Below are 27,862 nucleotides of genomic sequence, written 5' to 3' on the forward strand. Positions count from 1 at the left end.
CAACTCCAGTGCTAGTTCCCAAGATCCATATCTGTTTGGGGAGCCTGAGTAGTTAATTACTCTTACTAAATAAACTCCCGTCTGCCTGTTTTCCCCAATAAAGTACCAGCTGGCGAAAGAACCTAAAATACTGCTTTTGTGCAAAATCCCTGGTAGTAAAGATGGAGATCAGAGATGCCATTGAAGCAGGTTCCTTTTACAGTTTTCCAGGTGGTCTCTCGGGCTTTCTTTAAAGGTGCTGTGCCGTGACCATCAAACCGCAGACACATGCCTTCCACTGCTGACACTCACCCAAGTAAATGCTTGTGACTGATGGTGAAAATTGCACTTGCATGATGTCACAGCGATTTTGTTCTTTTCCCCAGACTGACATCGCCTCCATACTATATAACACATCAAAAAGGGAGATACTCAAATAAAGCGAACAAGGTAAGTCACACTGCTTGTATAATTTTGCTTTGAAAGCCTTGGGAAGTGGCTGCAGGTCTGCGCTCAGTGCTTTGTCCCGGACTGTGTTAATGACTGATGGTGAGACTGCCACTGTCCCCAGGGGGGACTCCTCTGTACTTCATAGATACTGTAGGCCTGATTCTCAGCTCACTCCTCTCCCATTGACTTCAGCTGGGCGTGGCAATCAGATCTGGTCAGCCTCAGAGGCAGTGAATAGCATTGGCATATAAAAAAATAAAGCACCAAAGAAGAAAATAAAGTGATGCCTGATGCTGCTTCTGCTGGCTCTAGGGTAACACAGCGGGTATGGTACTGTAATGGTGCCAAACCACACAAGCGTGGAGGCCTGACATCTAATGAGATTCACGTTGTGTTTGAGACAAGTGTGTGAATAAGAACTGGGAGGAAAATCTGAAAAGCAGCTCAATTCTTAACAGCCTCCCCGTCTGCTGCACAATGACAGTAAAGGGGGGTCTTGGCAGCCTCTCCCAAGAGGCCACACTGCAGAGTGACAATATGCCCAGCCAATGAAACACGACGTGGAAGCATGACATCATCAGAACAGCTGTCCGTGATCTTGAGAGCTCTGAGCCTTTGAGAACAGGTGCAACCTCTCTGTGGGCGTTGGGTGCACCACAGTCCCGAGATCTCTGCAAAGGCAAAAATACCCTCTTCACTTACGCACATTTTCACTGTGCTTCTCAGCATGTCCTGCAGGGTGCCATGGTTCTGCAGTCAGCACAGGAGCGGTTCTCCTCCTGGACTCCCCACCTCTGAGCTGTGCAGAAAGCATACCATGAACTTCCCTCTCCTAGTATCACTCCGCTCTGCAGGGCTCATGTGTGTAAGTGCTCTTGTTATCATCTCTCTCCTCCAGGAATCCACATCCTTTGTCATGAACCTGTTCAACGGGAAGCTTATACCTGACAATGTTTTTCCTTTTCCCGCAGGTAGGATATTTTTATTTAAAATTTCCTTATGGATTTAGTGCTGATGGTGACCTTTGCTGGTTTAATGGCATAGCAGAGCAAAGCCACCAAAGTCACAGAACACAGGCCATGTGCTCCTCCCACCCCCAGCGAGAGGCTAGTTGAGTTTCCATGGAGCTCTCAGCTCAGTCTGCTGACCAGACAGGGCCATCCCTACCCATACGCAAAGTATGCAGCTGTGTAGGACACCTGCACTGCTGCGTGCTGCTCTAGCCCCCCTCCACCTCTTCCCCAAGACCCCACCCCTCCCACCCCTTCCCCAAAGCCCCCACCCCTGTTCGCCCCCCCGCCCTTCCTGCCCCAGCCCCGCCCCATTCCACCCCTTCCTCAAAGCCCCCGCCCCTGTTCGCCCCCCCCGCCCCTTCCTGCCTCAGCCCCGCCCCATTCCACCCCTTCCCCAAAGCCCCCACCCCTGTTTGCCCCCCCGCCCTTCCTGCCTCAGCCCCGCCCCATTCCACCCCTTCCCCAAAGCCCCCACCCCAGTTCGCCCCCCCGCCCTTCCTGCCCCAGCCCTGCCCCATTCCACCCCTTCTGGACTACAGCAGATCTCTTAGACAAACATCCAGTCTTAGAAGGTGCCTCCTCACATAAGGGTATTTGTGTCAAATCATGTAATAAAGTGATGAGGGTTAGACACATCCTGCTAATCTAGCTGTAACTTTGCCCCTCCCTAGTGCTCTCAATGGAGCAGATGCAGTTCCTGCAAGCCCTGGTAGATCCCTGCACCCGCTTCTTCAAGGTTAGTGGCAGTCTGCTGCCTGTTTGATTACGGAATAGCCTGAAGTGTGTGTTGTAAACAAAAGAAAAGGACTCCGTCTTCCTCAGACAGTGACGTGGGACGGCTGGCCTCACCACCATTAAAAAAATTACTTCTCCTGGCAAATCTACCCTCTTTCTGAAGCCTGGAGGATGCACAAGTGCACATCCACGTTCTCCTCCTGATTGTGATTTCCTGAGTGCCGCTAATGCCCATGTCTCATACAACGCGCCACCAGTCTGTCAGACCGAGGCGTGGGTTACCTGTTTGGGTGTTGGCAGTGAAGGAGTTCATGTGGGTGGCCTTTCCGCAGGGATATTTGAAAGACAGGGTGGCTCTGCGAGGCCTGGCCCTCCCCAGAGATAGAGAACAGGCTTGGAGGGAGGGAGCGTGGGGCAGAGGCAGAGGGGAAGGGCAATCAGGTCATAGATCGCTCACTCCGAGGCTTACCCCCCCACCCCACACACACTGACCCTCGGGCTCACTCGCACAGCAACAGCAGGACACTAACACACCAGTGCCCAGATTGCCTGCTCTAGGATCCAGCAGCTCCTTGGTGCCCGGTAGGCAATGCGTAAACGGCGACTTTGCCGGCCCCTCCGGCCTTGCCCCATGCAGCGTTCGCCTCGGCGTGGCACCTGCCTTTCACTCGCTCCCTTTCATTACTTGAAGGAGGTCAATGATCCTGTGGAGAACGAGAAGCTGGAGAGCATTGAGAAGACCACCCTGGCGGGGCTGAAGGAGATGGGAGCCTTTGGGCTGCAGGTGCCTGAGGAGCTGGGGGGAGTTGGGCTGACAAACACCCAGGTAAGACAGAGCCTTGGGGGTGCAGGCATGACGGGACAGTAGGGGCCGGGATCTGAACTCGCCCTGAGGTCAGGTGTTTGGAGCCAGTGTCTGGCTCAGGCCTGTGATGGGGGGGCCAGGCATGGAACTCAGATCCAGCCTCCCCCGGGTTTGACTCGGAGCGTGAGAGCTGTCCTCACCTGGCGGGCAGGTGGGCCCGTTCTCTCTTCTCGTGGCCCCTCCCCCACTGTAACATGGTAGAGTCTCTTCCTGGAGGAGGTCGGGAGCAGAGAAGAGCGGGGCTGTGATTCAGAGGCGAAGGGGCAGTGCTTACTTTGTGCCAGAGCCTGGCAGTTCAGAGCCCGGCCCCGCTGGACTTGCTGCATCAGGTATGAAAGTAAAAAGTTGCTGGATCCCAGGCACCTCTTTCATTCCAAATGAAGCCCTGCCTGGGGAGCATGGCTGTGCTCAGCCTGACGCTGAAGTGCGTGACGTTCCATTCCTGTGGTCCTGTGCACCGGGCATATGAATCCAGCTTGCTGCATGCTCTCAGTCCCCAGTGAGCCACAGACAGCTACGTGTCAGTTTGTGCGGACAAGCTTCACCTCCCTATGCAGGGTCCAAGCTCTACCAGGGTTTAGTTGTAACAGCACAGAAAAGACGGTTAGCCAGTTTGTACCCACCTGGCCTAACCCTCTGGAAGATCTGAGAGCTCTGAAGCCACGTCACCTGTCAGCCCCACACAGACCAGGGCTGTCCCTACAGGCAGTAGACCAACAGTCACTGGAAAGCCTCCAGCTGCTGTGCTGAGCTCCACCAATCCCTCCAGCTAGGTTTTTATCCTGTGCCCGTTATAGTAGCTAGGGAGTGTGAAAATATCACCTGGATAGTTCAGAGGTGAGGCAGTGTGGGATAGGGAACCAGCGTGGGAGCTGGGAGAACCAGATTCTGTTCCCAGACCTGGTTTCCTCTTGCTATATGACAGTAGTCTAGTCACTTCCCTGAGTCTTGCTTTCTAGTAATTCCATCAATAAATATTCATTACCATCAATTCTGCAGTAGCGCATGGCTGGGTGTTGCTCGGCCAAACAGTCAGAGGCAGTCCCTAAATAGACAAGACAGACACAGTGGTAGACAGATGATGTATCAGTAACATCTCCAATGTGCATATCTCGCTAGGTGTGGGTTTTCTTTTTCCTCTTTTAAAAAGTTCTACCCAAACCTTCTCCTACCTCCTCCCCTCTGCCCTTGTGAGCCAGACACAGTGCGGGGCAGGGATCAGCCAGCTGAATGCGCCTGAGAGTGTCTGAAGGCTCCTGATGACTGGTCTGTGCCCCCAGTGTCCTGCATTGGGCCCTGGCAGGGGTGATTAGGAGGAGCAGATGGGAGCAGTGTTAATATTAGTGTTGATGTGGAGTGTTTGCTAGTCCCCAGAAGCTGTAGTATCTGAAGGTCAAACTGGGCAGCGGTTCCAACCTAATCCCCGTCCCCACCATTTCTCTTTTGCTTTCCCTTTAGTATGCTCGGATGGTGGAGGTGGTTGGAGTGCACGACCTTGGTGTGGGCATAAGCCTTGGTGCTCATCAGTCAATCGGCTTTAAGGGAATCCTGCTCTTTGGGACCCAGAGTCAGAAGGAGAAATACCTGCCCAAGCTAGCATCTGGTAGGAAACAGGGCCTGTTTTCTTCACTCTGTTGTGCCCTATGAAAGGTATAATGTAGATCTTTACCCACCCTCCTGGCTTCTTGCAGGTCTCCCAGACACTGCTCTGAGCTGGGCTTTCAGCACTCTGCTTGCAGGCTGTGGGGAGGGGTGGTGACGGCGGGCGGCTGACAGCAGTGGGGAGAGCTAGGTCTAGCACAGGCAAGCTCTGTGCAAGCTTCTCTGCACTGCTCTGCCAGTTCAGTGCAGAAGCCCTCAAGCCCCGTCAGAGCACAGCCTTCGAGCTCACACTGCAGGCTGGCATGTCGCTGTGCCAGCAGGGGATCTGCGGGATACCCAAGGCAAGGCACCGGCTGAGTTGCAGAAAAGTGCAGCTTTCTGTAGTTGTCTGTTTACATACGGCCAGCTGGTTGCCCTGGGGTGTGCATGGATGTACCCCACCCCATCCTCATCCCGCCCGACGTGCCTGCCTGCCATGGACTCACTCCCTGCTGTGTAGGTGGGGAGTCCTCAGGGCAGTGCGGGTCCTGGGCCCCCGGCAGAGCCCTGGCTGCGTGTGGGTTCTTTTGTGTTCTCTATGCTGTTAAAGTCTGTGCCATTGGTGACCGTTCTGCTCCCTTCTGCAGGAGAGACCATCGCTGCCTTCTGCCTGACGGAGCCGTCTAGTGGCTCAGACGCAGCATCTATTAAAACCCTCGCAGAGCTCAGCGAGTGTGGGAAATTCTACACGCTGAACGGCGGGAAAATATGGATCAGGTGAGAGAAGTCGGGAGGTTGAAAGGGTTCCTCGAGGTCCCATGAGAGCCGGGAGATTCTGCAGGCCCCGGTGACACAGGAAGCGTCCAAAGCCATCAGAGCTCTTGCTCAGCATAACAGCAGGAAATGCACTTCGACTGGAGCTCCCAAAGCCTGTGAGATCCGGCCCAGGGTCCTCGGCAGGGGGGACGGGATGAATCCTGCAGCCTGGGCCCAGCCCTGCTTGGGGTCAGCCTCCTGTGGCTCCTCCAGTCGCTGGGGTTCAAGTGGGCCTGGGGAGGCTCTGAATCCCAGCACAGTCAAGGGCTGTAGCTGGCCCTCCGCAGGAGCTTCCCAGACAGGTCCTTGCCTACAGCCTCCAGCCCAGAACGAGCTGGGCTTCCTCCCTTTATATTGCTAGAGCATCTGGAGCATGCCCAGTCCCGCCGGGGAGGCAGGACTTCCGCTGTCAGTAATATGGACTTAACCCTGTCTGGGCTCGTGCGGGGTAAGCAGACCCCGTCACACCCTGGTACAGAGAGGCAGTTGTGGGCCTGGAAGGAGGAGGAGATGTGGGACTTCCCCAAACCTTATGGTGCAGAACTGGAGTGATGATTCAGAAGAGTAGTTTCTCACGTCGGTTGAACCAGCTCCCCTGCCCCTGCTGTTTAGGGTATAAGATGTTAGAGCATCCGTGATCAGGGCTAACTATAGTCCTGAGCCAAGATAGCATTTCAGCGCATGCTTAGGTCCCAGTGAATTAATCAGGATGTTTTCCTGTGGCCCAAGGAGAGGCAGTGTAGTAGAATGTACTGAGCACCATGCTGGGAGTGAGGCGCTCCTGAGTTCTAGCCCCCGTTCTGCCACTGAGTCCCTGTATGGCCTTGGGCAAGTCCCTTGTCTTTCTAGGTCACGTTCTAAGGTATGTAATGGGTGGTTCCAGCTGTATGTCAGTAATCAGGTGTCAGGGAAAGTTACGGTGAGGGGGTGGAAGAGCAGGTTTATATCAGGGAAGACAGCCAGCAGGAAGGTATAACAAGGTCTTAGCTAAAAGAAAGGGGCTCGACTTTACCTTACCCATCCCTGGCTCCTTTTCCTGCTACAGCCTTCCCCTTCTGCCCCATAGGCCTGGTCCACACACAGGTTTGGCACTAGTATAACTTTGTCAGGTAGGGGTGTGACTTTTTACCGAATTGCTCACACTGGTACAACCTCTGGTATGCACTCAACTCTATTGGTATAAAGGGTCCGTATGGCGCTATAGCTTATTCCTCCTCCCATAGTGTCTGTACTAGGGGCATTGTATCACTTTAACTAGACCGGTGTGGGTAAAGCACGACAACTTGTGTATATATGCAAGCCTTAGTGTGTGGGATGCACTCATTCAACCAGGGTGTGTAATTTATCCACCATCTGCCTCACCTCTGAATTGTCTCTGGATAATGCAGTCTAATTACCTCCCTCTAAGGAGGAGAGGAAGATGAATTATTGTTTGTCTCTGACAGCATGAAGTGTTGTGCTAGGGCTAATTACACACAGGCTAGCTGCTGTTGTTATTAACTGCAGTAAAAAAGTGTGCGTAAAAGGATGTAATGGAAAAAGGGAAATCACTGAGAGGGAAAGAGAAGAGCCTGAGTAAATACAGGTGATCGGGAGCTGGGACTCACTGTTTCCCTAATCGCTTTGGGTTCCAGTAATGGAGGGATAGCTGAGATCTTCACAGTGTTCGCCAAGACCCCGGTAAAGCAGCCAACAGGGGAAGTGAAGGACAAAATCTCAGCCTTCATTGTGGAGAGAGCGTTTGGGGGCGTGACCAGGTGAGAGAAGTTTATAACTTAACAGGCACGGTTTGAGGAGATATTAAAAGGACTGGGACTGTTCAGCTTAGAAAAGAGACTCAGCAGGATATGATTGAGGTCTATAAAATCATGACTGGTGTGGAGACAGTGAATAGGAAAGTGTTACCCCTTCACATCACACAAAAACCAGGAGTCACCCATGAAATTAACAGGCAGCAGGTTTAAAACAAAAGGAAGTATTTCTTCACATGACACATAGTCAACCTATGAAACTCGTTGCCAGGGGACGTTGTGAAGGCCAAAACTATAACAGGGTTCAAAAAAGAACTAGATGAGTTCATGGAGGATAGCTCTATCAATGGCTACTATCAGAATGGAACCCGACGCGCTGAGTGTCACTAAACTTCTAATTGACAGAAGCTGGAACTGGGTGACAGGGGATGGATCACATGATAATTGCCAGATTCTGTTCATTCCCTCTGGGCACCTGGCATTGGTCACTTTCGGAAGACAGCATTCTGGGCTAGATGATCCTTTGGTCTGACCCACTATGGCAGTGGTTCTCAAACTGTGGGTCCGGACCCCAAAGTGAGTCGTGAGCCAATTTTAATGGGGTCACCAGGACTGTCTTAGACTTGCTGGGGCCTGGGGCCGAAGCCTGAGCCCCACCTCCTGGGGCTGCAGCCAAAGCCCATGGACTTCAGCCCTGGACATTGGGGCTCAGATTACAGGCTCCCTGCCTGGGACTGAAGCCCTTGGGTTTTGTCCTGCCATCTCACCCAGGGCAGTGGGGCTCAGATGGGCTCAGATTTCAGTCCCCGCTCCTGGGGTTGTGTAGTAACTTTTGTTGTCAGCAGGGGGTCGCGGTGCAATGAAATTTGAGAACCCCTGCACTGTGGCCATTCTTATGTTCCTATGTCCTTATGTTTACAAGGCTCAGCCTAGGACTAAGATCCAGGAACCGTGTTTCCAGCACTGACTTGTTGTATGCTCTTCGGCAAGTCTCTTAACTGCTGTATGCCTTGATTCCCTTGTCGGTTCAAGGGTGATAGCAATACTTCCCTGCCACCCAAAAGTGGTGTTATCATTGGCCAGTTTGTGCACTTTTAACAACGAAAAGTGTAATAAATATTAAGTGTTGTTATTTATTGCTATTTTCCTCATTGCATTATGCTTTTCCAGGATGATGGGTAAACATTCTCCCCATAAAAAGACAAAAAGTGGGGGAATGTAGAAGGAAGAGAGACTGAGACATAAGGCCTTGTATCAGAGGCCTGGTATGAGGCCTGAGGCCTGGGCTAAAGTAACGGTCAAAACTTTGCTAATATCAAGCAAAGTCAGGCTGTGAGCTAGAGGCAGGCCCTGCTCACAGACTCTGGCAAGAACAGGGCTGATATTGCCAAAACACACGTTCCTAAGAGGTGCTGGGCACAGAGCACTTGCACAAACACATTCCAGAAGGGTGGTACCAGAACACCCCGATACCAACACATTCCCTAAAGGTAACAGCAGCACACTGACCCATCCTAAAGATAGGGTCAGGATGACAGTGTGATGGATAAAGATGTACAAGGTGATGGAGCGTAACCGTCTACGTCAGAAGGTGTCAACTAACTACCTCAGAGGGGCAGTACGTAACTTCTTTGTATTGATGTATACAATCACTGCCTCAAAGGGAGTGTCTTCCCCTGGCCGAGGGAGGAACAGAAAGTCCCGCCGTTCACTGAGCTGGTCCATTGTTACAGGCATACAAGTATTAGTGGTCCGGTAGAGTCTGTGGGATACTAGTACCATATCAACAATAAACCTGCTTGGGTGCCTTCGTACCTTAACAGATCTTGTGATGATTGGGCAGTTTGCTCAAGGTCTGCTGTGCCAGCTGTTTGCACAGAGCTGGGACAGCACACTAGGAGAACGCACGCTCGCAGCCAAACATCTGACCACACCATCCTGCCATGCCAAATGCCATGCCTGATCCTGGAGGGACTCAGCACCTTGTAGGGTCAAGCACCATAGTGTGGGACTTTAACCAGGGATGCTATAATGATTATCCAGCTGTCTATCAGGTGCTGAAGTCCTTGGATCTGCTTTCCAGGCCTCCAGCCACAAGAGGGTGCTAGACCATTATGTTCACGCACCACTTTCACTTTCCATTTATAACAAAATATAATCCATGCTCCTTTAAACTTCCCTCTGCTGAGCGATTTGCTACAATGAGTATGACAAACATTAGGAGAGAAGTGTTGGCATTACCAGGGCACAGTGCTTGAGATTATGCAGCTACATGGTCTGGCATAGGGTACAATGTTCCAGAGCCTTTAGAAATGGGCAATGGTTATTTAGTTTATGTTTAAACTGCTCCCTGTTTCTATATAAGACATTGTGTTAACATTTTATTGGCACACAGAATTACCACATGTAAATGTGCACCCACCTTTGCACACTGCCAGGTTTTATCACATGTAGATCAAGTAACTTGGATCCTACCAGAAGCTGAGTCGCCTCAACTTCCATTGACTTCACTGTGAGTTCGAGGGCACTTGCCCCTTTGCAGGGTCAGGGCCAGGGTGCGCAGTTACCAGCACGCATGTGAGAATGCTCATTTGCAGGCACAAATGCAGAAACTGCACATGCAGATAGGTGTGCATGTCCAAAGGTCACAGCCAGGCTGAGGTCATCTCTCGTTTCCTTCTGTTTTGTCAGTGGCCCCCCGGAGAAGAAGATGGGGATCAAGTGCTCCAATACAGCTGAAGTGCACTTTGATAACGTGAAGGTGCCAGCAGAAAATCTGCTCGGGGAGCTTGGAAAAGGCTTCCTGGTCGCCATGAACATACTGAACAATGGGCGCTTTGGGATGGCCTCCGCCCTGGCAGGCACCATGCGTGGAGTGATTGTCAAAGCCGTACGTTCTTGTTCTTGAAACAGGATTAGATCACGCAGATGGTTTGTGCAGGACAAGTGACAATGGACTGTCTACCTGTCCCACATGTTAGCAGAGCGTAGTCAGTGAGACGCAAGGGTCAGTTATTCTGTGGGACATCCCCATGGGGGAATGGCTCTGGGAAACCCATGTTACATGTGTATCCAGAGAGAGAGATAGGAGCTGATGCTGGAAGAGCCAACAGGTCAAAGATCTGCATTTAGACAAATAGAATTACTGTGAAATGTCTGTGTTTAATTTTAAGCATATGTCTGGTCCTGATGGCTTCAGTGGGATTCTCCGCATGCTTGTAAGACGTGTCCAGATTTGGGGCCTTAGTTTACTTAGCTGCATATGTTGGTTAGTCTTTAGACAGAAATTCTTCTTCTCTCTTTTGTGTAATGGGATGAGATTGGGCTAAGGGCTGGGGTTTTGGGGCTGGAGTTAAGTTGATGGCCGAGCTTACAAGACCCTTAGAATTAACTTGGTGGTGTTTCTGGTTGGATGTAATGTGATACCTTTGGAACGCTGTATCCAATCAATTGCAAAATTTCAGAAATTTTTCTAGGCATCACTGGGCAGAAGCCTATTGATTTTGGTGGAAATTGGAAAACCCAAAAGGGGGAAATGGAATATACACAGAGCCTGTGGCCTGGGGGAGCGAATGGGAGGGTTGAAATGAGTCTGTGCACTAGAGGGGGTAGGAGGTAGCTCACAGGGATCTTGTGGGGATGGGAGAGATGCCAGGAGCCCCTGGGGTGTGCAGCAAGCTTGGCCGACACAAGCTACATAGGGCTTGACATCCTAGTATAGATATTCCTATAAACATTAGCTAACTTGATTTTGTTTAAAATTGAAATATATGGTCAAATCCTGCAGCTTGGACACAGACTAAATTCCTCTTGTCTGTATTACATTAGCTTCTTGCTGTGATCATGGGTTCTTATGTAACACCAGGTTGATCATGCTGCTAATCGTAAGCAGTTTGGAGACAAGATCAGCAACTATGGGGCTATTCAGGAGAAAGTTGCACGGATGGCCATGCTGCACTATGTTACGGAGGTGAGAAATTCCTCTTAATTGCAGGATCAAGACCATGGTCAACAACTCCATTGTACAGGCACAGCAGAACTCTCAGGGTAAAGCTTGTCTGTTCAGGAGACAGGGCGTTCTGGGGGGCTGGTCCCACCCCAGACTGTGGAATGAAGTTTACCATGGACTAAGAACCATCCCACACCTCCCTGCTTCCTTCTCAAGCCCCAGGCACATTCTCTGACCTGCCTTCTCTGATATAAACACAGAGCAGTGTTGTCATATAAATAAACACAATGAAAAAACAAAACAGTCCACTGCACACCCAGTTCTCCCTCTGGGGAGTGGATGAGAGAAAGTGACCCACACTTGATATTATATGTTATTTAATGCATAGGTGGATGGCGCTCAGATACTACAGTGATGCAGATGGTATAAAAATCTATATCAAATAGAACAGATTGTACCTGCTGCCATCCCAGTTTGTGCTGGTGTCATATCTCAGAGGCTGAGCTGGCAGGCTGGGTTGGTTCAGTGTTTGGATGAGACTTCCAGGTGGTGTTGGCAAATCACTGGGCAGCCCTCATTTCTCTGGGCTTGATTCTGTGCTTGCCTACACTGGTGTAAAGTGGGAGTCGTGCCATAAAGACTCTGGCATAAAGCTGGCCTGAAACCCATGTGCATTTGGGAAGAATCAGGCCCTCTGACTCTGAGCCAGTGCCCCAGAGTGGTATTGGGAGCCCTGTGCTGAGTTTTGGCAATGTTCCCATAGACCGGTTCATAGGACTGGAGCTGTGTTAACCTCAGCATCCCGGCCAAATTCCAGCGTGAGTAATTCCATGCTGCCCACAGCTCTGGCCCTTTAAAATTCCTCTTGTCCTGCGGGTTGGAAGCAGCCTTGGGTTTAAAAAAAACAAGCAACCCCAATCCTCCCAACAAAACACCTCTTTCCTCTCCCATCCTGGCCAACCAATCCAGGAACTCACAATTCCAGGGAATCCACCCTGCAGGAGAGGAGGACTGTATCTCTCTCTGTCACCCACACAGCTTCCTCCCACTATTACCTGAAACATGCATTTTCCCCTAATGGCTGTGGCCCGTTGCTGAGCTGTGCAGGAGCGGCTGTGCCCCCTCGGGCAGTTGTGTGCTCGCCGAGGGTGAAGCGGGCGGCAGGATGACTAGCAGCCGTCTCTGTTATGAGCTGGTTTAAGGTGGTTTTTATTGCAGCAGTGCCCAGCTGCCCCAGTCAGGATCCGGTCCCCTTGTGCATCTGAGCACTGGGAAAGGCCTGGTCCCTGCCCCAGCATTTACAGTCTAATTGGAAATGAGATAGAACAAATGAGCATAACGACCCCTGGCGGTGTGTGGTGGGAGGGGGATGAGGCTAATGATGACAAGATCCCAGGGTTACACAGGTTTGAAATCCACTGCATCTTCCTGCCCCTCAGCTTGCCCTTCGCTGACTGGCTTCTTGTGTGCAGGCAAGGGAATTGGGCTGAGGGAGGATGAAAGGAGGAGAGGATAGTGCCCTTATGAATCAGGTCAGGACGAGCCTTGTGCCTGCAGGGGACAGCATGGGAGGACTAGATTTTGAGATGGGACCTCTGATGGGCAGTGCCCGCTGCAGAAGAGAGGGAGAGGATGGAGCCGAGCCAAGCCAGGCCCTCCATACAGCATACCTTGGGGTGTGGGATGGTGTCTTTGGCACATACACCGTGTAACCAAAGGCAAATGGCTGGCTTCCCTGCAGTCGATGGCCTACGTGGTGAGCGCCAACATGGACATGAAGGTGCCCGATTACATGCTCGAAGCTGCAATCAGCAAGATTTTTGCCTCAGTAAGTGTGTTTGATTCCCAGCGCGAGATGTCTCCGCAAGGAGGGGTTAGAGCAAGCATGGCCTGTCAGAGTTGGGCTCATGCTGCCCCGTTGCTGAGCAGTAGCAGGTGTCAGGGCTTTGCTACGTCGGTGTCCCACTGGAAGGGAAAGGCGTGCTGCAGAGACAAGCTATTCTCTCCTCTCTGGTGGCACTGCATCCCAGGGATTACACCTGCAGGAACCCCGCCTGAGGCATCAACCCTGGAGCCAGAGAGCAGCTCCCTCCCGGACTGCGATCGGCCTCTCCTGCTTCTAGCAGGCGGCTTGTTCCTGTCCCACCCTTCTCCTGGAAGATCCCTCCGCCCCAAACCACCCAGTTCTCATTGCGCTCTCACTGCTGGGCATGGACAATGCAAAGGGAGACTGCTCAGGCAGGTGTGACTAAGCAGTGTCCACTGGAGCTGGCTTTCCTACAAGTCTCTCTCCAGACCAGGCTGTTTCCCCCAGCACTGCCTGCATTGACTGCCCAGCTGCCGCCACAGTCCTGTGCTGTCGCAGCCCCTGTGGAGTCAGCAGCAGAACCCGGCAGTTCGGTACCTGCAGTTCTTCGTTGAGTGATTGCACATGGCCAGGCCACGTCAGGTGTCTGCATGCCCAGCGTGCTGAAGCTGGAGAACTTTTTCCCTGAGTGGTACCTGTCAGGGCGGCACGTGCGACCTCTGCACGCTCATGCTACCAGCTGATGGTATAAAGGGGCAGAGCCGCCCCAGCCCCCCTTCAGTTCCTCCTCACCACCCCATGGTCGGGAGGGGGCGCGTGTGTGCCTGCTTGCACAAATCTTCCCTTTTCCTCTGAGCGACGTGTGTAATTTGTTGTAAATAATTTGGTTCATTGGTTAGATAGTGGCTCATTTCCGTCCATTTTCTCTTGGCTTTTCAGACTTGTAGTTAGCCCTGTCGACGCGCAGTGCCAGGGCATGCCTCAGTCCCCAGGTATTAAACAAAGTTCTGGCTCTAATAAGTCTCTGTCTGTCCGTGACTCTCACTACCAGTGGCTGAAGGGTTTGGGGGAGGGCCATGTTCGGGGTAGGTACCTGATTTGTAGTGGGTTCAGAATTAGGACCTAACCATTTCAGGAAGTGAAATTTTCTTGTGTTCTGATGCAAGCTAACTTGCGTCCTCCCTCCGAGCCCTGTTGCTTGGCACACAATCCTTGGGGCTCTACTTCCACCATGGGGTGACCTCCGGACGTCTCCGTTATCCCTCCTCAGAGAGGTTCAGAAGGGAGACATCGTTCTCCCTCCCCAGGGCCCCAGAAGAAGCTGAATCCTGTGACCCACATGCCTCTAAGCCTAACAGATCTTCCTCATCAAGGATCTCCCGGCCCTTCCAGGAGTCAGTCAGATATGGACCAGCCCTGGCTACGTGCTCCTCAGTACCACATGCTTCCTTGGCAATATGTGTAGAGTCTTGGACTCTGGTACCATCCTCTGTTCCATTGAGACCAACTCCTTGGCCTGGGCCATCTGTATTGTCTGCATACAGGTACATGGCATCCTCGACACCAACAACAGCCTGTACGCAGCAGCGAGAGACTTGCTTTGCCTTTTGATACCAGACTCCCCGATGGTACAAGAGCTAGAGTCATAGGTAGCAGCTATTTCTTCACAAGCTCTGGAGCTGTCTACGCCATCAGTGCCGTACCATTCGATTCCAGCCTCAGCACGGCAAATGTCGGTACCTACGAATAGCAGCTGGAACTCGAACACTTGGTACTCTCCCGGGGTCAGCCACCATGCTGTCCCACTACTGCCACATCCAGCCACAAGTCCCAGTCACCTGCACCATGGAGTACTGTGCCTCCAAGGAACCTTATGCATCCCAGTCCTGTTCTAGGAGATCTCATAATTCTCTATCCTCCTCGCAGAGATCCAGATCTTGGTACCCGGGCTCTCTCAGGGGCAGGTCTAGAGACAAGGGGCCAAGGGCTACTTTTCACTGGGGCCCCAGGACTTATCCATGGGCCCTCTGGAACCCATGGAGCATTCCATCCACTTTACGTACTTCTCCGAGACCTCAGTTGTCTAAGTCACCTCTGAGACAAGGAGAAATGTCTGGAGAAATGTCTTACGTACCTCAGGACCTGGTAGAGTAGCTCTACTGGTTAATTAAGCCATCTTGGAGCCTACAAAAATTATATGGCAAACACCAGGATCACTTCCTCCCACTGCCAAGAGAACAGAGAGCAGATACCAAGTGCCATTCCAAGGTCATGAACATTTCTATTCTCACCCTACCCTGGGCTCGGTGGTGAGTGTAGTCAATGATAAATCATGCCAAGGTCACGCCAAATCCACCTCAAAATAATGACTTCAAAAAACTCTTTTACTGCAAAATCTTTTTGGAAGAAACATTTATGCAATGTCAGAGTTACAGGTCAGGATAGCAAATCACCAGGCTCTCCTGGTCAGATACAGTTTCCCAGTCTCTGTTAACAGGCTAACTTTATTGACAAACTGCCAGAAGATGTTAGACAGGAATATTGAGTTGTGATTAACAAGGGTTGTCCAATCTTCCCATCATGCCGTCTTGAATAGGCTGAGGCTAGAGTGATGGCATCTGTGCCTATGATGTGACACTCTTTATGGCTGCAAGCATCTGGGATTCCAGCAGAGATCCAACTGACAATTGAGGATCTCCCATTTAAAGGCCCTAATTTGTTTACAGGGAAAACCAATGAAACGCTGCATTCCCTAAAAGATTCTAGGGCAGCACTTAGATCGCTGGGAAGGAACGTTCAGGCACTTTCATCATCAGACAACCCAGTGGTGCCATTTTACCCTCGGAGGCAGCCTGATCAAGCAGAGATGACATAAATTCCACAGGATAAGGCTACCTCCTCCTCCATCTGCTTCAACTTCATCAAGACAGTGTTCGACCTCTAAGCAGCCTATTGGACTTCTTAGTCGAGGCCAAAGTACCACTGTGTCTGAATCTCATCTCTCCTATCACTCCCTTTGGCAGCAGGTTAGCCCACTTCCTAGCTGATTGGACCCATATTTCAGCCAGATACTGGATACTGAGCACTGTGGAATGAGGATATTCCCTGCAGTTTGTCTCTATTCCCCATACCTACCTACCCAGCCCCAGTCCCTTTTCAGGGGCCAATCTCACAAGGCTTTTCTTATCCAAGAAATACAGTCTAGTTTACAGTTGGGAGCCAAAGAGGTCTCTCCTTAACGCTGGGGGAAGGGATTCTGTTCCCATTATTTCTGAGAGAAAACTCAAACCTATTTTGGACCTGCAAAACCTAAACAAATACATAAAGAGATAACATTTCCCCTGGTAACTCTAGCCTCTGTTATCCATCTCTAGATCCCAATGACTGGTTTGCCACTCTCAGCTTGAATGATTTCCACAAGGCTATCCACCAGAGCTGCAGGAGAAAGGTTCATCATGGCTAACATTCATTATCCATTCACTGTCCTGCCTTTCAGTCCATCTTCAGCCCTGTGAGTCTTTTCAAAGTGCATGGCTATGGCGACAGTGCATCTCAGAAAGGCAGTTGTCCAGGAATTCCTGTACCTGGATGACTGGTTGATTCAGGGACGCTCCAGACATTAGGGGGAGGTTGGCATCAACAAGATCCAGAGACTCCTTCGTTCTGACAAGGATAAGTGAGTTCTCACCCCTGTGTAGAAAATCGGGCTTATTGGGGCAGATCTAGACTCCACTTCGGCAAGCGCGCACTTGAGCCTGGCCAGAGTCCAAGCAAGACAGGACCTCTGTGCAGACCTCAGCGCCCATCCTTGCACAGCAGTAAGGAATCGCCTGAGACTTCTGGGGCACAGGGCAGCTGGCACATATGTGACTCAGCATGGCAGCCTTTTCACCACAGAGCCATGCAAGGCAGGTGGAGTCAATCTACTGACCATCTCATCACCCATTGGACATGCTGACTCACGTACCTGCGAGCGGCTTGTCATCCCTAGATTGGTGGGTGTACCCTGCCAATGTATGCAAAGGGGTTCCTTTCTCCTCGACTCTGCCCTCCGTGACATTGGTCACAAATGCTTCATCCCTGGGGTGGGGATCCTACCTAGAAGACCATCAGACTCAGGGTCTTTGGTCAGGTCAAGAACTCTCTTTCCACAGAAATGTTCTGGAACTACAAGCTATTCACTTGGCATGTCAAGCCTTCCTTCCACACCTCGAGGAATGTACAGTACAGGTCCTCACGGACAACACTGCTGCTGTGTTCTGTGTGAACAGGCAGTGGAGTGCCAGGTGGGATCGCCTTTGCCCAGAGGCTGTAGATCTATGGGGGTTTGAGGGTTCCATCAAAAATACAATCACACTCAAAGCTTCACACCTACCAAGGTGTTCAGAACTGCCTGGCAGATTGTCTCTGCAGATCATTCAGCAGGGATCACAAGTGGTCCCTTAGAGCAGACATTGCAAGATCCATCTTTCAGTCGTGGGGGGTACCAGAAATCAATGTCTTGGTTACTCGTCTGAACAGGAAGTGTCACCTGTTTTGTTCCAGAGCAAGTCACAGCCCAGGATCTATATCAGATGATTTCCTGTCGTCATGGAAGGACAAGCTACTAGATGCCTTTAATCCCGTCCCTCAGATTCCAAGAGTGTTATGCAAACTTGGGCAGGAGAACACCTTTATAATCCTCATCCGCAGCCATCCCTGTCGGTCTGAGGCCTTCCCCTTATCTCCTCAGTTATTCTCAAACCAAACACCCTCCCTCCCTCATTCCTTCTGGCCTTGCACCTCATTCTTTTCAAGGCCTTCCTTCTACATGCTAGTCAGGGCCTTTCTTCATATTACAGATATTTCCTTAACCAAACTTAAGGTAATGCTAACTCTTTAATGTCGTATTTATCCTACAGCTTTTGCCGGCTCTAATGGTTCCACCTTTTGAGCCGATGGCTCCACATTCCTTGCTCCATCTCTCCATGAAAGCAGCATTCCTGGTGGCCAGTGCTTCTGCCAGCAGGGTAGCAGAGCGGCGTGCATTAGGTGCTGACCCTCCAGATGTAGTTTGCAGATGAGGTTGATTTGCATCCTTACCCTACATTTCTGACCAAAGTTGTCTCGCACTTCCACCTTAATCAGGCTACCTACTTACCGAGCTTTTTTCTGAAACCTCGTAACGATGAGGAGGGCTCCATGCTTGGGATGTCCAAAAGGCGTTGGCTTGTTACTTGGACAAGACCAAACAATTTAGGCTGTTTCCTCAGCTGTTCATTTCTTTGTCTGCCAGACTGAAGGGTTACCCTGTCTGTGGGTAGAGAATTTCTTTCTGGATCTTGTCCTGCACCCTACTGTGCTCTGCCACGGCTAAGGCCCCTCTGCCCGCAAGAGTTTCAGTGCGTTCTACAAGAGCTCAAGCAGCGTGAGCTGCATTCCTGCATCAGGTGCACATTACTGATATTCGCAGAGCTGCAGCCTGGTCATTGGAGCCTCCTTTCACTAGACATGAAGCTGTTTCCCAGGCACTGAGCGATGGTGATGGGTTTGGATGAGCGGTGTTGCAGTCCTTGCTCAGACAGACTCCAAAACCATTGTCCTTGCCAAAGTGCTTGTGCGTCACCTGATGTGGAATGGGGATGTGCGATCACTTGAAGAAGAAAAAATGGCTACTTACCTGTTCTGTGACTGTTGTCCTTTGAGGTGTGTTGCACACGTCCGTCCCACAACCCATCTCCTCCCCTCTACACTGGAGTCAAACCCACTCAGGAGGGTTCTCCCTTTATACCCTCACCTGGTAACATGACCCTGGGGTGTGCACATGGGCTGCCCCAAGGGGTTCTGCCGGGGAAAAGGGTCTCTGGTTTTGTTGCCCTGGGTGTGCACCCACCTGAAGTGGGATGGACACGTGCAGCATGTCACTAAGTTACAGCACAGGTAACTAATAGGTAACCACCTTTGCCATTACAGTATTATAACAAACGCAGGCCCACCTAGGACTGCCCAGAGCCACCGGGCTAACTGCTATTATGCTGACACATCTGAGTTATCACATTGAGACTAGAAACATTCCCCTCTGCTGCACTGTGATGTTTTTATCTTTAGGAAGCAGCCTGGCACGTCACAGATGAGTGCATCCAGGTCCTTGGAGGAATGGGATACATGCAGGTAAACGACCTTGGCTCCATCCGCCCCGAGCAGAACCACATGCATCATTTTAAGGCTGTATTCAGGAGCTCGCAGTGCTCTGCCAAGGCAGCTGTGTGCACTCCTCTTGCAGGGATCACTTGAGTCTATTAAGGTCTTTGTTTGCACAGGAAGCTGGTGTCGAAAGAGTCTTGAGGGACCTGAGGATTTTCCGCATTTTTGAGGGCACCAATGATATCCTTCGCTTGTTTGTGGCACTGACGGGCATTGAGGTAAGGGGCTCTCTGTGGGCAAATACCTCCCCTTAAAGGCCTTGGCATTTTCCGGCACAGAGCGAGCATTGCATGGCCCAGCTGGGAGAGGGGGCCAGGAATCTGCCCTGCGACTAGGAGCAGAGTCCCTGCACTGCTCCAGTGCCTCCAGCAACAGCCTTTCCACGCAGTGCGGAGGGAGCCAGGGTGGGGTGCGGGCAGGGCTATGCCTCTGCCCCACACTGGCCCGCTGGGCTGGCTGGATGCAGGGGGGAGCACTCAGGCTGGTGCAGCTGGCTCTGAAGGGATTCTAGTGGAGTCAGCTATGAACCCTGCAGCCATAGTGCAGCCTCCTCACACCACCCGCAGCGCAGAGCGTTAGCCGCTGCTGCTGAAAGCCCTCTCCAGAATCGCGTGGGAGGGTAACGTATGGGCTGTAGAGATGGGCCTGAATCAAATGTGCTCAGATCCGAACAGTCCCAGCACTGGGGGTTGAATCTAAACCCAGATCCAGATCCACGCTTCATAGCTGGAGGGAGCCGTATGAAATTGGCTGAACCAAACCCTCCGTCCAAACACCCGAAGCTGTGACAGGAGGGGCTGGGTGGGGGGTTGGGCCAGGGATGGGCAGGGGGATGTTTTGGAATTTGGAACCTGATTGAATTTTGTGGCAAAAGTCCATTGCTGATGGTATGGGCCAAATTCTGCACTCCATTGACTTCAGTAATAACAATCGTACCCAGCTCTTGTGCTGCTCCCATGTGGAGGGGTAAATAACACTTCCTTATTCACGTTCTCCACACCAGCCGTGATATTAGAGACCTCTACCATATTTCCCCTTCGTCATCTCTTTCCCAAGATGGACAGTCCCGGTCTTTTCAGTCTCCCCTCATAGGTGTTCTATAACCATAGTCATTTTTGTTTCCCTTCTCTGTACTTTTCCCAATTCTAATTTATCTTTTTTGAGATGGGACGACCAGAACTGCACGCAGTATTCAAGATGTGGGCGTACCATGGCATAGGCGCCGACTTCTACTGGCGCCGGTGGGTACTTGACCCCGCTCTGCCCCCGGCCCCACCTCGACTCCACCCCTGCCCCACCCCCTCCCCCATTCCAGCCCCTTCCCCAAAGTCCCCGCCCCAACTTCGCCCCCTCCCTTCCCCTATTCCGACTCCTTCCCCAAATCCCCACCCCCGCCCCGCTTCTTCCCCCTCCCTTGCTTGCTACAGCTGTTTGGCGGTGGCAAGCGCTGGGAGGTAGGTGGAGCAGCGGGGACACGGCGCGCTCAGGGGAGGAGGCAGAAGTGTCTTATTCTCTTATTTCTGTCTTATTATGTATCCTTTTCCTAATGGTTCCTAAAATTCTGGTCGCTTTTTTGACTGCCGCTGCGCATTGAGCAAATGTCTTCATAGAACTATCCATAATGACTCCAACATATTTCTTGAGTGGTCACAGCTGATTTAGACGCTCTCATTTTGTATGTGTACTTGGGATTATGTTTTCCGGTGTGTATTACTTTGCGCTTATAAGCATTGAATTTCATCTGCCATTTTGTTGCCCAGTCACACAGTTCTGTGAGATCCCTCTGTAACTCTTCACTGTCTGCTTTGGACTTAAATATCTTGAGTAATTTAGACGTATTGGAGCATAAGCTTTCGTGGGTGAATACCCACTTCGTCAGATGTATGACAAAGTGGGTATTCACCCACGCAAGCTTAAGCTCCAATATTTCTGTTAGTCTATAAGGTGCCACAGGACCCTTTGCTGCTTTTACAGATCCAGACTAGCACGGCTACCCCTCTGATACTTGAGTAATTTAGTATCAAATGGAAACCTTGCCACCTCCTTTGTTCACTCCCTTTTCCAGATCACTTATAAATATGTTGAACAGCTCTAGTCCCAGTACAGATCCCTAGGGGACCCCACTATTTACCTCTCTACACTGTGAAAACTGACCGTTTATTCCTACTCTGTGTTTCCTATCTTTTAAGTAGTTACTGATCCATGAGAGAACTTTCCCTCTTATCCCATGACTGCTTACTTTGCTTAAGAGCCTTTAGTGTGAGATCTTGTCAAAGGCTTTCTGAAAGCCCAAGTACACTATATCTACTAGATCACCCTTGTCCTCATGCTTGTTGACACCCTCAAAGAATTCTAAGAGGTTGGTGAGGCAGGATTTCCCTTTACAACAGCTGTGTTGCCTCTTTGCCAAAATATTGTGTTTATCTTTGTGTCTGATAATTCTGTTCTTTACTATAGTTTCAACCAGTTTGCCTGGTACGGAAGTCAGGCTATCCAGCCTGTAATTGCCACGATCTCCTCTGGAGCCTTTTAAAAATAAACTGTGTTATATTAGCTACCTTCCAGTCATCTGGTACAAAGTCTGATTTAAATTACAGGTTGCATACCACAGTTAGTAGTTCTGCAATTTTGTATTTGACTTTCTATACAACTCTTGGGTGAATACCACTTGGTCCGGGTGACTCGTCACTGGTTGATTTATCAGTTTGTTTCAAAACCCCCTCGCTTGACACCTCCATCTGGGACAGGTCCTCAGATCCGTCACCCATCTTAGACACATTCCCATCCCAATTTTTAATGCTGTAGACTTTGTTCTCTTCTGCAGTGAATGGAGCCCCCTTGTTGGGGGTGCTGTATATACAAACACTTAGGTGGATGGACAGAAATCTGGGTACCATGTAACGTTGTAATGCAGAAATGATTCTTCATAAATCCTTCATGAATCCAAGCAATCTGTTCCACTGAGCTAAGGCCCTGAAATATGGTTTAGTTGCAGAAAATAAGGTGGTAGATTTTCATATTTCGCTACTGCAGGGGTTCTCAAACTTTTGTACTGGTGACCCCTTTCACCTAGCAAGCATCTGAGTGCGACCTCCCTTATAAATTAAAAACACTTTTTTATATATTTAACACTATTATAAATGCTGGATGCAAAGCGGGGTTTGGGGTGGAGGCTGACAGCTTGTGCCCCCGCCCCCCCATAATAACCTTGTGTCCCCCTGAGGGGTCCCGACCCCCAGTTTGAGAACCCCTGTGCTACTGTATAGTTAACCCAGAGATGCCCGGCACAACTCGGAACCTGCTGTATCAATCCCCTGAGGCTCATCCTGAGCATGTCCCTTTGCAGGGGTAGCCCTAAGAGTGTGTGTAATTAAATTCCTTTAATCATTTTTAAAACATTTTCAGTATGCTGGGGTCCAGTTAAAGAATCTGCGAACAACTGTCATGAATCCATCAGGGAAAACTGAGACCATCCTAAAAGATATTGGGATGAGAGCAAAGCGGTAAGCAGCACAGAGAACCTGTTACAGTTTGCCTGTCAGTTACAGTGGTGTAAAATAACATGCTGCTTCTACTGGCAGGGCGATGGAATAATGTTTCTGTATGGCGGGAGTGCAGAGAGCCGTTGAACCAAACTGTAAACCCTGTAAACGATGAAGCCTGCAAACTGTAAACCCTGTCTATGATGAACACCACTTCAAGCCAGGGGGTGCAGTAGCACCCCTCCACCCTTAGTTCCAGCCCCTCTGGTCCTGAGAGCATGCAGTGAAATCAGAAGTGATGCTTGCGATGCCAGAGCAGAGGCTTAATAGTGAGCCAGTCTTCCAGCACGGAACCAGGGGCGCTGTGACACTGATGGTGCCTCCTTTCAGACCAGCTGTAAAACCAAATTCCTGAGCATTTGTGGTCATAAGGATCCTATAGCTAGGGTGCCCAGGTGCCTGGTTTTCGACTGGAAAGTCCGGTTGAAAAGGGGGCCTGACAGTGTCCGGTCAGATCTACTGACCAGACACCCAAAGACCAGTTTCTGCGAGTGGGAGAGGCGAGAAGGCACTGGTTCATCACCTGCTCCAGCCCTTACTCAGCCAGGATCTCCTCCTACCTTCATCAGGCAGCTGCAGCCCTAGCCCCAGCTCTGCAGGCAAGTCCCTCCTGACCCAGGCGGTGGGGGGGTTGGAGGGAAAAAGCAGTGAGCAACAGGTGGGAGGGGTAAGAGGAGTGGACAGAGGCAGGGCCTCAGCGGAAGAGGTGGGGGAGGTGTGAGGGCTTAGGGGAAGAGGTGGAGCAAGGGTGGGGCTTTGGGAGGAATGGGCGGGGCAGGGGTGGGGCCTTAGGGGGGATGGGGAGAGGCAGGGGAGGTTCCAGCACTCCTGCTGAAGTGTCTGTTTTTTAAATATTACCAAGTTGGCAACCTTCCTGTGATTGGTTCCCTCTGGGGTGCCACTTGGAACTGGGATACCACTGAGCTCGCCAGTCCCACCAGCCTGCGTTTCCCTTACTCTGTGCTGCTGTGACAGGGTCTCAAGCCCCCTTCCATCACACACACACATGGCTGCAGCTTCACACAGGTGCTGGGATCAGTTCTGCATGGGAAAACTCAGCTAAGGAATTGCCCAGCACTCAAGTGCACACCCCCTTTGGAGTGTAAACCCAAAATTGTGTCGTCTTGCGCTGCAGAGAGAACTACAGAGCATAAGCTCATTGAAATTCGCTCCCTCCCTCAAAGTGGAGGAAGGTATGCACAGCCTTTTGTCCCCCAGTTATGAATTCCACAGACTGGTTTTAGAGAAAACAAAAGCAAGTTATTAACTACAAAAGATAGATTTTAAGTGATTATAAGTGATAGCAAACAGATCAAAGCAGATTACTTTAGTAAATAAACAAAAACTGCAAACTAGATGGGTAAGATATAAATTAGCAAATTCTCACCCTGAGTGATAAACCGGCTGGAAGATTCTCAAGGTACAAGCTGCCTTGGCTTTCCCAGGTTTTCATACACAGGCTAAAAATCCTTCTAGCCTGGGACCATCACTTCCCACAGTTCAGTCCTTGCCCCTCAGGTGTTTCCAGGTGTTGCAGGGAGAGTGAGGTACCTTTGTGATGTCATTTCCCCCTTTTATATCTCCTTCCCACTTGCTGGAAAGTTCTTTTGCTGTGACTTGGGTCAGACAGTTCCCACTGTGTCTCTGAGAGGTTTTTGTTGTACACAGTTCCTGGGTGTGCCTGCAAGGGTGGGGGAGATGGGGGATACCAGCGAAAGGATGACACTCAGGCCTGAAAACAGCAAGCTATGCTTTACTGAAGGAAGAAGTTACGCTCCAATCTGCGCGGGGAGTCCCTAGGGCATGCAGAGGGGCTGCAGGGGACTCTCGCTGTTCGGGAGAGCTGACCAGGCAGGACTCCGCTGGGAGCAAGTCCTCTGCAGTATTATATTCTCTGTGCTTATCTCGGGGTTACATAGGGTCAACAGCTGGTTACGTTCTTATATGTATGATTTATGCTTGTTATATAAACTGACTTGTTTACAGGCAAAAAATATGCTGAGCTATGCTAAGATATATATTTTGGCAGGGTCTGTCGGACAAAGGTCATTGAAACTGCCTGCCTCCTCCGCTTACATTCAGTCATGTACGCGATCCGCCACTTAGCTCCTCGCCAATCTTCCGCAACTTTGCCTCTACACTGGGGTAATCCTGGTGCTCCTGTTCACAATGGGGTAATCCTGGTGCTTGTGTGCATTTCCTCAACAAGCCATTAACCTTGTTTGGCCATTTTACTGTTGTACCTGAAAGGCTGCTTGTGGGTGTGTTCAACCTCAGAACAGGTTTGAGTAACACACACAGAGCCAAACTTCATAACTTCACATACGATGATAGCATGTACAATCCAACGAGATATTACTGTCTAGCAGATCCAGACTTTTAGAATGATAACTCACAAGACATACTTTGTACAAAACATATCCTAATTACATGACAGTGGTGAATATTGAGGTGTCAGGGTGTCACACCTGCCTATAGCCCTTTTTGCAAGAGTTGGGGTCAGGGACGGCAAAGCCTTCCCAAAAGTGGGGGACTAGGCCCCTTGCCCCTCTATGGCTCCATCCTTTGCCCCTGAGGCCCCATCCCCAGCCAAGCTGGAAGCCAGAGCTCGTCCAGGAAGCTGAGGACCCTCCACCTACCCGGGGTGGGAGAGCCCAAGAGCTGTTCCCAGCCTGTGTCCCCACCCCCAGGGCAGGTGGAGGATCTGTGTCTCCCACATGGCTGCCCGGGCTCCAGCTGCCAGCCTGGCCCCCCCAGTTCCAGCGCACCTGGTTGGGGTGTTAGACCAGGTGGTCTGGCCAAGTGTCCATTTAAGTGTTCATACTTTGCTACCTCAGTGGGAGTTTTGCAAGGTCAGACCTAATGTCCTGTGCCCAGAATGGTGCGCATGGTACGTCACATGCGTCATGTGATAAAGGTGGGAGGAAATTGTTCATGTAGAAAGGCTGATCTTGGTATGGGCACTTCCTGGAGATCGGGCACTGCCGGGTTTAGCTGCAGTTGTTTGAACTCAAACTCTTTTATGGTAGGAGTGAACCTTAGAAATGAGTTGTTGAAATAAGCTGACCAGATGTCCCAGTTTTATAGGGACAGTCCCGATTTGTGGGTCTTTTTCTTATATAGGCTCCTATTACCCCGCGCCCCTTATCTCGACTTTTCACACTTGCTGTCTGGTCACCCTATGTTGAAATGATACTGGGCCAAATTCATCCCTGCTTTACCTCCAGCTCCAGGGTATGTCTGCACTAGGAACCTGGCAGCATCAATAAAGACACTTACTACAGTGACACAAGGGGTTCTTCACTCTCTGTAGTAAATCCAGCTCCCCAACAGGTGGTAACTAGGTCGATGGAAGAATTTCACCTAGCGCTGTCTGCACCAGGCTTAGGTCGGCTTAGCTACATCGCATAGGGTGTGAATTTTTCACTGCCCATAGTAATGTAGTAAAGCGAACCTAACTTTGTAGTGCAAAATAGTCCCCAGTGACTGCCATGCAGTTGCTCCTGGATGAGCTGCTGCGTTGTGTTTTAAACCCTTTGTCCTTTCATTTTTTTGCTCATCTCTTTTCTCCCTTTGCAGTAAAGTTGGGATTCCCACTGGCTTGTCTCTGGAGGGAATCGTTCACCCAGGCCTAGACAACAGTGCATACCTGGTAAGGGAATTCTTTCTGAAAGATTTATTTCTCAGAGCCTGACCCTGCAGCTGTTGGAGTCATTGGTAAACCTGCTGTCATCTCCAGTGCTGCAGGGCCTGACCCTTAAATTGTCTGTCGTATTATGAGATCTGAATTATTTTGTACGTTTCTTGCATTTTTAGCCTTAAAGCAAATAATTTTCATGACAGCATCTACTCACCAATGATGACGTTTTTGTGATTCACAGCATTCATCTAGCATCTGCTTTAGACGAAGTTCATGCAAGGAATGTTTCTGTAGCCTACAGTTAGGAATGAACCTGGAAGCCTGTGTTTTAAATGAAGTGTTAGCTCTTTAAAAAGTCTTTGCTAAATATGAACTTTCAAGATTCAGACTGAAACATCATTTTCACGTTTAAAATACCATTGCCCAGCTGTCATTTCACTCTTTCAGATTTGTCAATCTGATTTGTCAGATTTGTTGTCTCTGGCACAATAATAATAATTTACATTTTTAGTAGCATTTGGCATCAGCAGATCTCTAAGCACATTCTATCACTCACAGTGTTAGAGAGGGACACACATGGATGGACATGCACACACAAATGGCCACACATGAATGTGAACACGGATACACACACACTCTCTCTCTCTCTCTCTCTCTGTTTTCTTGTAGGGGCTGTACTTTCTCCTGGGGGTTTTGCTTTACTTCATTCTTGTTGTTTTCCCTTCATCTAAGATAAATTGTGGGCAAAGCGCACATGGAGACCCACAAGACAAAGCTGCCAGTACAGGAGACAAGCGTCCCCACGTACTGCCAGGGGGGCTGGAACAATTTGTATAGTGGGGGTGCTGAGAGCCATTGCACCAAACTGCAAACCCTCTATATAATCAAATCCACTTCAAGCCGGGGGGTGGAGCAGCACCCCCAGCACCCCTAGTTCCAGCACCGATGCATACTGCCCTGCCAAAGTGATTGAGCTGTGCCCTTGTGGGGCGAGATGGCCATTCTGTCTCCATGGCCCATTCCTTTACAGGCCTCACTGCTGAGCATATCCCCAAGGGCCCAGTTGTGATGGTGGTTTCTGGTCTGCGGAGGACCCCAAACCCTCAGCAGCTCTCCTGGGACCCTGGGATCCTATGTCACCGGCAGAGCTAGGGTTCTCCCTAGCTGGTTCCTGAGCACCAGCTCCCCAGCCCCACCCTGCTCTCTGAGTTTCAGTGACACCCAGAGGGCCAGTCCCCAGTACCCGCCTGGGTGTTTTGTGTTGCTCAGGCAGCATAAAGCACAGGGGCTGCTCCAGGGGCAACTGGGGAATCCCCTGGCCAAGAGAATCCTTGGGTGTTGTAGAGCAGCTGCAGCTGGCTTCAGACCGCGTGCTCCCAGCCCTCATGGTATGGAGGCAGGGCAGGAGTGCCTTGTGCTCCAGCAATCCCCAGCTGATAGAGTGGCCCCAGGAGGCCAGTCCTGCCAGTGGAAGTTGGGGCAGCCTTGAGGCTGCTCAAAGTCATGCCAAGGGCTGAATCAGCTCCAAGCTTGGGGCTGGAAAGTGGCTTA

At 50.7% G+C, this 27,862-nt stretch overlaps 1 protein-coding gene across 9 annotated transcripts in view; it reads left to right on the forward strand.

Moving 5' to 3' along the window:
- ACADVL (acyl-CoA dehydrogenase very long chain) overlaps window positions 1-27,862 on the forward strand; it is an 86,733-nt gene that overhangs the window by 50,008 nt on the left and 8,863 nt on the right. For 5 of the 9 annotated variants that reach the window (XM_073358968.1, XM_073358966.1, XM_073358967.1 and 2 more), the window contains 14 exons: window positions 366-429; window positions 1,328-1,400; window positions 2,114-2,178; window positions 2,869-3,003; window positions 4,501-4,645; window positions 5,271-5,400; window positions 7,074-7,196; window positions 9,882-10,080; window positions 11,056-11,160; window positions 12,881-12,967; window positions 19,034-19,096; window positions 19,246-19,347; window positions 22,535-22,632; window positions 26,251-26,323. In XM_073358968.1, the coding sequence (XP_073215069.1) occupies window positions 366-429; window positions 1,328-1,400; window positions 2,114-2,178; window positions 2,869-3,003; window positions 4,501-4,645; window positions 5,271-5,400; window positions 7,074-7,196; window positions 9,882-10,080; window positions 11,056-11,160; window positions 12,881-12,967; window positions 19,034-19,096; window positions 19,246-19,347; window positions 22,535-22,632; window positions 26,251-26,323 (1,462 nt within the window). Of the gene's footprint in view, window positions 1-365; window positions 430-1,327; window positions 1,401-2,113; window positions 2,179-2,868; window positions 3,004-4,500; window positions 4,646-5,270; window positions 5,401-7,073; window positions 7,197-9,881; window positions 10,081-11,055; window positions 11,161-12,880; window positions 12,968-19,033; window positions 19,097-19,245; window positions 19,348-20,293; window positions 20,371-22,534; window positions 22,633-26,250; window positions 26,324-27,862 lie in introns of those variants that run through there. The other 4 variants (XM_073358969.1, XM_073358970.1, XM_073358971.1 and 1 more) reach the window with 4 other exon arrangements.

Source organism: Lepidochelys kempii, chromosome 9 (assembly GCF_965140265.1).
Source record: "Lepidochelys kempii isolate rLepKem1 chromosome 9, rLepKem1.hap2, whole genome shotgun sequence".
Taxonomy (NCBI): domain Eukaryota; kingdom Metazoa; phylum Chordata; order Testudines; family Cheloniidae; genus Lepidochelys; species Lepidochelys kempii.